This window comes from Malaclemys terrapin, chromosome 12, assembly GCF_027887155.1.
Source record: "Malaclemys terrapin pileata isolate rMalTer1 chromosome 12, rMalTer1.hap1, whole genome shotgun sequence".
In the NCBI taxonomy this organism is placed as follows: Eukaryota; Metazoa; Chordata; order Testudines; family Emydidae; genus Malaclemys; species Malaclemys terrapin.
In genome coordinates, this window is record NC_071516.1 from 2,334,950 (window position 1) to 2,347,881 (window position 12,932).

Sequence of the window (12,932 nt, forward strand, 5' to 3'; positions counted from 1 at the left end):
GGAACAGACTTTATACACAAATGATAAAGGATTGTGCCTGTGATCTTGCCTGTTGATCAACTGCCACGCTCCACCTTACCCCAGCACCTTCGGCACGCCCCAGCACCCAGCGTGTGTTCCAGCAACCAGGGTCCCACCTTTCCCCCAGAGCTCTGCACGCCTCAGCCCCAATTCCCAGGCCCCCCCATGCCCAAAGCAGCGGGGATTTGCGGTGCATTTCTGTACCCAGGGTACTCTGCCTGCCCCGATTCCTCCCCCCACCCCGCCACTCCACGGCCCCTCACGCACCCTGCTCCCCAGCTCCGGCAAGTCCTCACACCCACAGGGAAGCTGCTCACCACCCTCTCCAGCCGGGCTCTGTGCAAACCCCCCTGCACCAGGTACCCTGCCCCTTTGCTGGTGGCTAGCGGCCACACCGTGGGGCAGCTCCAGGCTGTTTGAGCTCAGGTACGGGTGAGGTATTTCAGCACCAACAAAGCCGCCTGCCTGGAGGGGAGGATGGACTCCTCTGGGCCTGTCTGTGGGGTTGCCAGGGAGGCGGCCTGGATGCAGCTGGGGCCCGGGGAAGAAAACTTTGCCATGGCATCGCTAGAGGGAGAGCTCGTCAAGGCAGAGTGTGGGGGTAGCACCAGCTGACCTCGCCAACCCCTCTGGGATGGGGGGGTAGAGCAGGGAGGTGGGGGGCCATCAGTGCTAAGGAACACAAAAGGCAAAATGCTAAGAAGATACTGAACAGCCACTCTCCAGCGCAGCGGAAGGCCAGGCGTGGGCTGGCGGCCAGTGGGCTCCGACCAGCGACCCCCTTGGGCTCTGGAAATGCACCATCGTGTCAGCCCCACGGCAGGGGGGCATGCTAGGCAGTTACATGGCTCCCGTGGTGGCCTACACCGTGGTCTCATATTCCAGCACCTCCTGCGAGGCCCCCATGCTGCGGTACTGCAGGCGCGGGGTAGCCGGAGAAGAATACTCCAGCGCTAGGATCGTCTTACGGAGCCGCCTGTCAATAAAATGGGCATCCCAGGCCGGGTACTTCTTCCTGGGCAGATCTATTCGGATGACGGGCCCTTCTGTCCGGGGGGCACGGGCAACAGGGGTCGGGGGGACGCTTGGCCTGACCTGAAAAACAGGCACGCAGCTGTCCCTGTCCCCTGGCACCCCTTCCCTCTCCCCCCCTGTAGTCCGTGGCAGGGAGCGCGGGGGGCTGGTGATAACGTCCTCTGGGGGCCCCACGCAGGCGGCCGGCGCCTTTTTGAAAATGCAGCCTGTGGTCTGGGGGCCAAACACTGGCCCATTGGGGTGCAAGAGGCAGTAGTAGATGAACATGAAAAAGATGCCCAGGGCGAAGCTGGAGGAGACCACACAGACGATGATTAAGGCGTCGAAGTCTGAGGTGGCCTGGCGGTCGTAGTACATGTACCAGAGCCCGGTGAGGGCCGCGTTCTCTGCCAGCGTGATGGTGTAGTAGATGGCCATGCGGCAGCGGCTCCGGCCCTCCTTCACGTTGAACCAGCAGAAGATGTAGATGATGCCCACCACCATGTTGTAGATGATCTCCTCCCACTTGGACATGCAGAAGTCCGTCTCCCCTTGGATGATCCAGAAGGTCATGATGCACCAATGCGTGACGATGAAGATGCCAAAGTAAAGCTGGAACACGGAGGCAAAGAGGGCGAAGGCAATGGCGCGGGCAGCGATGGTGAACAGATGCCAGAGGATCTGCACCACTGCCCCCTTGTAGGACATGGGCATCTTGTCCTCCCGCGAGTCCCGCAGCACCTTCTGGTAGGAGGCGATCATCCACGCCAGGGACACCAGGGAGGCCGAGGCTGAGAGACCTGTGGAGACACAGAAGGAGTCAGGGAGTTGGAGGGAGGAGGAAGAGAGGAACAGCGGGAGGGGATGGTAAGAGATGGGAGGAAGAGGGAGGGAAGACAGAAGATGGAACATCAGATCCCAGCTCCCTCTTGCCCAGTGTCCTGTCTGTGCCAGGGCCCAACATCACATGCTGCAGGGGAAGGGGTAAGAATCCGCAGGAGCAGATATGGGATAATCTGCCACCACATTAGGTCTCCTCCCGGTCCCTCAGTTAGAGAGACACTGGCTTCAGCTCCGAAGCAGGAGGTTTGATGTCCCTTCCAGAATTCAATCATTAACTAGTGACAGCTCTGGTTGTTTGTGTTATCCGTACAAGTGTCCGATCCCTTTTCGACTCTTGCTAAATTCTTGGCCTCAACAACTCCCTGTGGCAGGGAGTTCCACAGTCTCTTCCCCCATGGTGTGAGAAACTCTGTCTCTCAGTTTTGGATTTGCCACCTTTTAATTTCGTGGGCTGTCCCCTGCAGTGCCAGGTGACGAGAGGGGCAGGAAGGCAGATGCAGGGCTGGGGGTGGGGCTGGGTAGGTGAGGGGCGTCCCTTACCCTGCAGAGGCTCGATGTTGTTCTGCTGCACCATGATGCTCAGCTGCAGCACCAGCTGGGGGGCGCTCTTCAGGAAGGTCTCCAGCAGCCGCAGCATGCTGATGTCCGCGCTCTCAAACATCATCCTCCAGAAGAAGTGGCGCTGCCTGTGCTCTGACTGCCAGCGGCTCTGGAGACCGAGGTACAGGGTCCGGAGGTACCTGTGCAGAAGGCAGAGGAGACAGTGGGTGAGACCTGAGCGAGCCCCTGCTCCCCACTCGCTCGACCCCTTCACGTCAGAGACTGGCATGCAGCATTGCTGCCCGGCCCAGCCAGGCAGTCTAGGCAGGTAGTGGCTGGACCGGGGGAGAAGCGCAAGGCAGCAGAGTCCTGCATTGGGGGGCCAGGGTAAAGCTCTGACGTTGGGGAGACTCAAGGATCCTTCCCAGCATTTTCAGACTCCTCCGGAGCACGTTCATCGCTGGCCACAGGAAAGCGGGATGGGGGAGCGGAGTATCCTCCTACCCTTCTCGCTGGGCCAGGAGCCGCGGGACAGGACAAGCCAGTCCACTTGCAGATGCTTTCCTGTGCTCTGCCTGCCTGAGTCTCCCCCTCCTGCTCTGCATGTTAATAGGGGTTACTGGCCGTGGGGCAAGTGCTGAGCTCCTCCCCCTGGGTGCACAGGGCCCCAAAGGCAGCCAGGTTGGTGCCTTGTGGGGTAGGAGGATGCCGGGGGTCCACGCAGGGATCCCGTGTTGTGTGCCAGGAAACAGAGCCCTGTGCAGGAGGCATTTGTGGCTGCCTAGGGGTGGAGGGGGAGAGGCAGAGGACTGGTCAGCCCGACTGCCAATCAGCAATAACCCAAACCCACCCTCACAGGGATCAAGTTGAGACTGGGCGCGCTGGGCAGGGGCAGGAATTGGGCTTACGCAGCTGCCCCTGAGTGGGCTATGCAGGGCGTCAGTGGGTACGGAGTCTGGGTAGACTGCGCCTCCCCCGATTGCTCATGCCACACAGCCTGGCCTCTTTGTATCCTGAGTCCCAGTGTCTTTCCTTGGGCTAGCCCCATACCTTTCGCCTCTCTGGTCTATTTCACTGGGATCCCAGCCACTCTCCCCTCCTGGTCTCTCGCTGGGTTGCACACTGACCCGGGGGGTGCAGTTTGACCGCAGTGATCTCAGAGGGAGAACGCCGCACCGTGGCTTTCAGAAGCAGATATCTATCCCCCCCCCAACCCGCCTGCCGCCTGCGCCTCTTCCCCTGCCATGCTGATCCGACAGGATAAAGGGAACAGCTGCTCTGACTGAGACCTGGGGAGCCGTATGCAGGAAACTCACAGGGTTTTGATGACGGAGCCGTCCCTGGCTCGGGCCATGGCTTGTGCCTGCCATATGGTAGCTAGTGTGGGGTCAGCGGAGGTGTGTGTGTGGATACAGGCTTGTGCCTGCCATATGGTAGCCAGTGTGTGTGGATACAGGCTTGTGATTTACAAACAGGCCGTCTTTTACTTTGCAAACGGACTCCCTTCCCCCGCCCCAGCAACAAGCCCAGGACTGACCAGCTGCGCTGGGTCTGCGGTGAGCCATTGCCAGAGGCCGAGGAAAAGGCATTTGTGCGGATTCCTTTTACTCTGCCCTCTGCTCAAATGAAGCTGGCAGCTCCTATGCAGCCCTGGGCCACAGGAATCCTGTCTACATGCCAATCTGAGGTGTGACGCGGCACGTGTACACACCCCCAACCTGGCTTTGATCTCGCCATCTCCAAGAGCAGCAGCAGCAAAGCGAGCCGGGCCCTCAAGTACACCCCCATGAGTCGCATGTAGCTCTGGAGCCACCGGTTGGCCACCCCTGGTGTAGACAGAGCCTTAGAGCGAGCAAGGTTCAAGCTGTAAGTTCCCTTCTGTTTTATAGCCATGACCCCAGGCCTTATGCGGGGTGACTAGTCTGTAGGAATTACCCCAGCCGTGCATGTCAGTGAGCAATGGCTCCAGCAGTGTGAGTTTAGACACAAAAAGGAAGTTTGCAAGAAGTTGAAACTTGGACAGATGACTAGGGAGGGGTATAAAAATATTGCTCGAGCATGCAGGGGTGTCATCAGGAAGGCCAAAACACAACTGGAGTTGCAGCTAGCAAGGGATGTGAAGGGTAACAAGAAGGGTTTCTACAGGTATGTTAGCAACAAGAAGGTGGTCAGGGAAAGTGTAGAACCCTTACTGAATGGGGGAGGCAACCTAGTGCCAGAGGATGTGGAAAAAGCTAATGTACTCGATGCTTTTTTTGCCTTGGACTTCACAGACAAGGTCAGCTCCCAGACTGCTGCACTGGGCAGCACAGTATGGGGCGGAGGTGAGGAGCCCTCACTGGTGAAAGAACAGGTTAAGGACTATTTAGACATGCACAAGTCCGTGGGGCCGGATGCAATGCAGCCGAGGGAGTTGGCTGATGTAATTGCAGAGCCTTTTGACCATGATCTTTGAAAACTCGTGGCAACTGGGGGAGGTCCCCAACGCTTGGAAAAAGGCTAATGTAGTGCCCATCTTTAAAAAGGGAAGAAGGAGAATCCAGGGAACTACAGACCAGTCAGCCTCACCTTTGTCCCTGGAAAAATCATGGAGCAGGTTGTGACGAAGTGGGACTGTTCTTAATGTTTCCTCTGAATACTGTAGGGGTGCCTCAGTTTCCCCTATGCATTTCTTAAGTCTCTAGCTGGTGGGATAAAGGCCAGTGTGCATAAATGGCCGACACACTGGCTCCTGGCAACTAATGGCCGGGGCCCTTCCCCCCTGCAAGGGGATAGCTAAAGGTGTTGGAGAACAAAGGAATCAGGTGACCCCCTGGCCTGGGAAAGGGACAAAGCCCAGAGGAGGAGGGGCTGGAGAGTTTTAGTTTGGGGCTGGCTGGGGACATGGAGTGAGTGCAGACATGGGAGTCTGGCTCACTGCCCCCCAAAATAGACCTGGCTGAGGGGTCCTGTTCTCTGTACCTACAAGCTCTGTTTTAGACCGTGTTCCTGTCATCTAATAAACCTCTGTTTTACTGGCTGGCTGAGAGTCACGTCTGACTGTGAAGTGGGGGTGCAGGGCTCTCTGGCTTTCCCAGGACCCCACCTGGGCGGACTCGCTGTGGGAAGCGCACAGAGGGGCAGAGGATGCTGAATGCGCCAAGGTCAGACCCAGGAAGGTGAAGCCGTGTGAGCTTCTTGCCCTGAAGACAGTCTGCTCACAGAGAGGAGACTTCACCAGAGTCCTGACTGGCTTTGTAGGGAGCAATTCCAGAGCATCGCCCGGGGACTCTGTGACACAGGTCCTCAAAGAATCCATTTTGAAGTACTTGGAGGAGAAGGTGGTGATCAGGAACAGTCAATGATATACCTTGACTTTAGCAAAGCTTTTGATACGGTCTCCCACGGTATTCTTGACAGCAAGTTACAGAAGTATGGGCTGGATGAATGGACTATAATGTAGATAGAAAGCTGACTAGATTGTCAGGCTCAACACGTAGTGATCACTGGCTCGATGTCTAGTTGGCAGCCGGTATCAAGCGGAGTGCCCCAAGGGTCGGTCCTGGGGCTGGTTTTGTTCAACATCTTCATTAATGATCTGGATGATGGGATGAATTGCTCCCTCAGCAAGTTCGCGGATGATACTAAGCTGGGGGGAGAGGTAAATATGCTGGAGGGTAGGGATAGAGTCCAGAGTGACCTAGACAAATTAGAGGATTGGGCCAAAAGAAATCTGATGAGGTTCAACAAGGACAAGTGCAGAGTCCTGCACTTAGGACGGAAGAATCCCATGAACCGCTACAGGCTGGGGACCGACTGGCTAAGCAGCAGTTCTGCAGAAAAGGACCTGGAATTACAGTGGACAAGAAGCTGGATATGAGTCAGCAGTGTGCCCTTGTTGCCAAGAAGGCCAACGGCATATTGGGCTGTATTAGTAGGAGCATTGCCAGCAGATCGAGGGAAGTGATTATTCTCTCTACTCGGCCCTGGTGAGGCCACATTTGGAGTATTGCTTCCAGTTTTGGAGCCCCCACTACAGAAAGGATGTGGACAAATTGGAGATTGTCCATCAGAGGGCAACGAAAATGATTAGGGGGCTGGGCACATGACTTACGAGGAGAGGCTAAGGGAACTGGGGTTATTTAGTCTGCAGAAGAGAAGAGTGAGGGGGGATTTGAAAGCAGCCTTCAACTACCTGAAAGGGCGGGGGGGGAGGGGCGTTCCAAAGAGGATGGAGCTCGGCTGTTCTCAGTGGTGGCAGATGACAGAACAAGGAGTAATGGTCTCAAGTTGCAGTGGGGGAGGTTTAGGTTGGATATTAGGAAACACTATGTCACTAGGAGGGTGGTGAAGCACTGGAATGGGTTTCCTAGGGAGGTGGTGGAATCTCCATCCTTAGAGGTTTTTAAGGTCAGGCTTGACAAAGCCCTTACTGGGATGATTTAGTTGGGGATTGGTCCTGCTTTGAGTAGGAGGTTGGACTAGATACCTCCTGAGGTCTCTTCCAACCCTAATCTTCTCTGATCCTATGATTCCCTACAGAGTGTCCTGCCTGACCCAGGCCATAAGGTCCCCAGAGATCTGAGGTTCCCTACAGCAGTGCCCTGTCATCTCATGGTCTCACCCCTGCTGTTCGTTACCCCACATTCACAGGTGCCCAAGGAAAACTGACCACAAGAGCCGGGAGCTGCAATGCAGCTTGATTCACAGCCAATCAGTGCTGGAGCTCCTGCCTTACCCAGGTATTCACAACCAGAGGCTCTCCCCTGCTGCCTGTGGTTCTCACCCGGGCTTGGGACAAACAGCTCCAGTGCTCACAGTCAGTTACATCCTCTGAATTATTCACTAGACATTCAGTTCCTCTCTCGCTCCGGGAAGGAGGAGAACGGTGCCAGGTGGGGAGCTGGACCCTGGGGAAAGGGCGCCCTGGAGGGCATGGCTGAGCCCCAGTGGTGGAGCAGGGCTGAGGGGCTGTTTGCTGGCCTGTGCTCCACGCTGCTCTGCTACTGAAACCACCTCACGTAGGTGTCGGAAGGCGAGAGACAAATGACTGGGAAAACAGAAAGATTAAGCAAAAGGAAGTTGGACTATAAAGCTCCCTCCCGACCTAGTAAAACTGTCACGCAAACTGATGGCCTTTGCATCAGATCCATAAAATGCTGTCAGTCGACTCCATTAGCTGGTGAGTGCCAGCAGAAAGCCTTATCCCAGCACTTTAAGCCCATACATCAGCTCCAAGGAGGTGGGGCTGGCCCCGCTCTGGCTGCTGGACGACACCAAGGCCTGGCATCCCCCTGTGGGGCAGCCAGGGATGTGCCAGCTGCCTCAGGCAAGCCTGAGCAAAGTTCATTTTCTCAGCTGCAATAAGTCAATGCTCCTTAGTGACTATCACTGGGAAACGGGCTCCTTGCTGTGGGGCGTGAGAAAAGGCTGAGCGGAGACAGGGCCGTATTTAGCCAGTGAACAGACAAGTTACATTCCGCTAGCACCTTCAACATCCTACGTCTTTCCAAAGGAGCAAAGCCCCCCAACACGCTGCCCTTGCGAGCGCTCAGCTGCAGTTGCCATCTGTTCCAGCCGAGAGTTCCTCCTGGCTCAGTGCTCGCCTCCTCCCCGTTCTTAGTGCAGGAAGCGTTGGCCCAACACATACGGAGCAGATCTCTTGGAAGATTTCAGTGCGTGGAGAAGGGAAGGGAAGGATGGTCTCACCGAGCCCCAGGGGACTTGCAGCGGGAGTCTCTGAATAACGCAGGATTTCCCCTGAATAATGCAGCTCCAAGCAAGGCCCTGTGGATGTCAAGCAACAGGGGCTGGTGTTCCCAACTGGGCTACCTCCCAGCCTGTGCAAAGCCCCAGTGATCTTCAAGCAGAGAAAGAAAGGAAGAACGTGTTGCAGCAGAAATCCTGGGCAGGGGAAGGCTGGCAGAGGATGGGTCTGGAGTCCTTTTCCGTAATAGCCTTGTCCTAGGAGCCCTCTTTACTCAGGTTGGGCTACGGGAGGCTGTGGGACCAGAGGGGGTGAACTGCCCCATGAATGCTCTCAAAAGGATGGGGCACCAGTGCTAGAAAGTTCTGCTCTTGGAAAGATCAACTTTGCAAAGCCAGAAGTCTGCTATGGAGTGACCCAGGCGTCTGCACTGGGGTGTGGGGTTGGCTTTCTGCTTGGATTCTTTTGGAGGCCCTGGCTGCGAGGAAGCTCTCAGATATCAAAGTTTCTATTTCCATAGCCCTGCTATAATTCCCAGTGAGGGAAGATAATGCTGGGCCAGAACTGAGAAACCAGTGCCTAGGAGCAGAGCTGAAAAAATACCTGATTTGTCAGTTTGGTGGCTGACGGGAAAATTGGTTTGTTTCAAGCCAAACTGACTTTTCGGTTTCTTGGTGGAATAAAATACAGAAGAAAATACATGCGGGTCAACATGAAATATTTCCAATTACATACGCCCCTAGCCTCTGTTTGCCAGAAGCTGGGAATGGGCGACAGGGGATGGATCACTTGATGATTCCCTGTTCTGTTCCTTCCCTCTGGGGCACCCGGCATTGGCCACTGTTGGAAGACAGGACACTGGGCTAGATGGACCTTTCGTCTGGTCCAGTCTGGCTGTTCTTATGTTCAAATGTCAAATCAAACCAGACATTTTCAAAATGGTTCATTTCAAATTTTTTTCCACAGCAAAATGCTTCCAGATTTTTGATGTTTTTGTTGTCAGCCAAAGGCATTTGCTGAATTCGCTCTGAATTCATGGACAGTGTCGGGATCCTGAAAAATGCATTTCTCAGCAAATTTCCTATGTGCCAAAAATGTTTCACCCAGCTCTGCTCAGGGGGCACAAAGAGAGGGAGCCCATAACCGGGAGCCTGTGGGAGTGGGGGTGGGGGTGACTCTGGGCCAGTGGGCAACCAGGAGTGAACAAGGCAGGGTCTGTTTACCAGCCAGAGCCAGCTAGTGCTCACTGATGTGCTAGGAGTAACTAGGGTTAGGGTTGTACCCGGGACAGGCTGAGGGGCATCCAGCAGTGGCAGGTGGCCAGCAGCAGGTGCAGCAGGGTGGGGGGTATCTAGACCCTGCAGAATGCAGGGATCCAAGCAATGTCTGTGTCAGGCTGAGACCAAGCCCCGTTCTGCAGGACAGCATCGCCCCACGGGGCAGAAGGAGACGCTGCAGCTAGGACAGGCGTGCAAGACAAGAGGGAGCAGTGGAGCAATTCCCATCATTGTGCAATGGGCACAGGCGCGTACACACCCTCTGCACACCCCCAGAGGGGAATTGTTCCTCTTATTGGGCCAAATTCCAGCCTGGTGCAAACAGGTGCCTCGCCATTGGTTTCAGTGGTGTTTTGCCTGATGACACCAGCCCTGGACTTGGCCCCGTGGTTTCTCAGTCACGGGCTTATGGAGAAACACACTGTTCAGAGTGCGCCAAGAGAAAGGCATCACTGCCAGGTAGTGCTCCCTCAGGCGGCTCTCCCCGGCCCAGACCCACACAGTCCACCTCACCCTGCGGCCCGGACAGAGCTCCACCCTGTGTCACCTCCAGCCGGAGCTGCTGCCACACCCTCTCCCGACCCTAGGAGAGGTTAACGGCCCCCTGAAAGCTGCAGGACCCACAGAACCAGCCCTCTTCTAGAGTGCCCCTCAGGCGAGGCCTGGGGCGCCACAGGGACCCCCACACTTCATGCAGCCCATCAGGCACGCAGCGATCTGCAGAGACTCACTGCTCCCAGAGCACAGCACGGCAGCAGGGCTTTGTGAAGGAGGAGGAAGAGGGGGAAGTGCAAGATGCAGCGAGGGGATGAGAGCATGGAGCAGCTGGCGTCTGGGGGGCCAGGGCAGGGCCGCTGGGACCTGAAATAGAGCTCATTCTCCGACCTCCACCAGGAACTGGGAGTAGGAGCAGGAAGCCAGGGGCAGGCGGAAGATATTTGATCCTGCCCTGGGAATAGCAGCTGCTTTTTGCTCAGGCAAGAGCTCTAATGGGGGGAGTCATTTTTATACTGAAGCAGTCAAATGAATTTATCCCAGAGGGTGGGAAGATGCGGGAGAGCCGGTGGCCCCGGTGCTCAGGTAGGGATGGGTGGGCAGGGGGAAGCTGCCAGCGATCTTGGATCTTTCTGTGTCTCTCTCGCTGCAGCCCAATAGCCGAGCCTGCCTTGGCAAACAAACTGCACCAAACTGGTTCCAGTGAAACATGCACCACTCGCCGAGCTGGATGCTGCAGGCCGTGACTGACCCAGCCACTGGGCCACCCTCGCGGCTGCTTCTCTGGGCACGGGGGAGGAGCTGGATGGCAGAACCAGAGCAATGGCTCCTTCACCCTCCTGTGGAGACTTTCCTTTGCCTCTTGCACACACTGGCAATGGAAACCCCTGGCCCTGAAGGATGCTCTGACTAGCAGGGAGAGAGGTTTCCAGATGGACCCTTGGAGCCTGAAGGTTCCAGAGCAGGTGAAAAGTGACAATTGGTTTGACAGGAGAAGAGCAGCAAGGTGGGGTACTGTGGAGGGGAGCGTGGGCAGGGCAGGCTGGGCCCTTGAGTGAGGGAGCTGCAGAGGAGGGAGAGGCACCCCTAGAGACAAAGGAGAGATGGATAATGAGCCAGAGAGAGGGTGTGGCAGCTGGGCCTAGCATGGAGAGACGGGGTCAGAAATCAGCGGGGCTGCCCCAGAGAACCCCAGAGCACTGGGCCCTGTGTATGCGGGCCTGGCCGCGTGGGAGTAAATCCAGAGCCGGCAAGGGATGGAGGCCTTGCCCTGTGCCAGCGCCCTGTTACTCAGAGGCATTTGGCAGTGCCCGAGCTCCGCCGGGGATGCCGGTGCGACGGAATGCTGCACTGCCCTAGGGAGCCCCATCCCGTAGTGCCCGAGCACCGCCAGCTGACTGCCTTGCCGCGCCAGAGCCCTGCTTCCCAAACCTGCCCACCCTCCCCTGCCAATGCCCTGGAAGGAATACGTGCCCCAACTACGCAGCGCCTCCGCGGCTTGCAGAGACACCTGCCCAGCAACGCCAGAGCCCCATAAAAGCCGGGGGCCCTGCAGAGCTGGAGCCCGGCTGGAAATCCCCTCAGTGGTGGGTGAAGCCCCCCGGCAGCTGGGGCACTGGAAAGGGGTGTCCGGTCTGTGGGACAGCAGACACCAGGGAGATGAATGAAAAACGGAGGGGAGGCAGAACAGCGGGAGTGAGCCAGGCAGCCGAGGGCCCGGGAGGGGAGAGGGCAGAGTGGGGCAAGGCTGGGCTGGGCGGTGGAGCGGCAGGGCTGGGGTGTATCAGCGCAGACAGAGAGGAGCCCTTCTGCTGCCACGGAGCTGACAGCTCCCTGGCTGGCTGCGTTACCAAGGACACTGACATGTGACAGTGATGGTTAATCCTGCGCTTTCAACGTTCAGCAGGGAGGGGGATTTACTGGGCTCTTGACAATTTTCCAGCCACTCAGAAGGGCCAGGACCCTGGCAATGGCTCTTAATGGCAGAAACCTTCATCAATCACTGTGGGAAGGACAGGGAAGGGCCGGGAAGACAGGAGAGCCTTAGCCCTGCGAGGAGAAACTCTGCCCCCCAGCAAGCCACCCCTGTGCCCGCCCAGCCTCGTGCCCCGCCGGCTTTCAATGTACAGGCAGGCTCGTGGAAGCTGCGTCAGTAGCTAGACCAGGAACCTGTGCACCTCGCCCCAGGATCTCCATTCCTGGCCGTCACTGAGCACCGCCCTGCTTCCGGCCCTGGGCCTGGGCGAATTCGCTGAAAAGCGACTGGGCGGCAGCTCCCCCACACCAAGCAGCGAAGCCAGAGGCCACATCAAGGGGAGGGGGGCCTTGCAGCAGAACCCCAACCCGCCACGGCCACTGGAGGCTACCCCACCCCTTATACTCTCAGGGTCCGGAGGCCAGGGGCAGGGACAGACCCGCCTCCCCCCATCCCGACACTGCCTGCTAGGAACATCAACCTGGGGCGTCAGGGGCCCTATCTCGCTGGAGTGAGGATTCACATGGGGATTTCTCAGGGAAGACCCGCAGGCTACCCCAGCGAGTCCTTGTGGCTGCTCCCCAGCTCTCCCCCAGAGATCAGCCCCTTTGGGCGCCAGGAAAGCGACTGGGGGGGGGTTTACACAGCAGAGCTAGTGCTGCGCTTGGCAAGCCACAGGAGGGAGCTCACAAAGTCAGGAGTCGTCGTCCCCACCCTGACCCCTCAGGTGTCCCTGCTCTCTGGGACTGCTCTGTGCCAGGGAAACCCAGGGGCTGCCAAGTAACTCGGCTCTGTATAGGTTCTTACACCGTGCTCAGCCGAGCGCCTCCCAGTCACGTATTAAGCAATGGGAGCTGCTAGTGAGATCCCGCGTGATACGCGGGAGAGCACGTGTGCACCTGGTGAAGGAACATAGCCGAGTATCTGCTCCACTTCCCCAGCTCAAGTACCAGCTTGTAAGAACCAGCCCAAGCCTGAGCCCCTCACCGAGTTTTTACTTGGCACAACTCTCGCCGCAGTCAGGGGAGCTTTGCCGGAGTAAAAAGCGGACAGCAGTATTCTGCCTATTCACACCACCAGC

At 57.4% G+C, this 12,932-nt stretch overlaps 1 protein-coding gene across 1 annotated transcript in view; it reads right to left on the minus strand.

Annotated features, from left to right (window-relative positions):
- Positions 1 to 318: 318 nt before the first annotated feature.
- XKR7 (XK related 7) overlaps positions 319 to 12,932 on the minus strand; it is a 29,487-nt gene continuing 16,873 nt past the window's right edge. The window contains exons 2-3 of the mRNA XM_054046095.1: positions 2,419 to 2,618; positions 319 to 1,835 (exon numbers count right to left, since the gene is read on the minus strand). Coding sequence (XP_053902070.1) covers positions 883 to 1,835; positions 2,419 to 2,618 — 1,153 coding nt within the window. The 3' untranslated portion in view covers positions 319 to 882. The remainder of the gene's footprint in view (positions 1,836 to 2,418; positions 2,619 to 12,932) is intronic.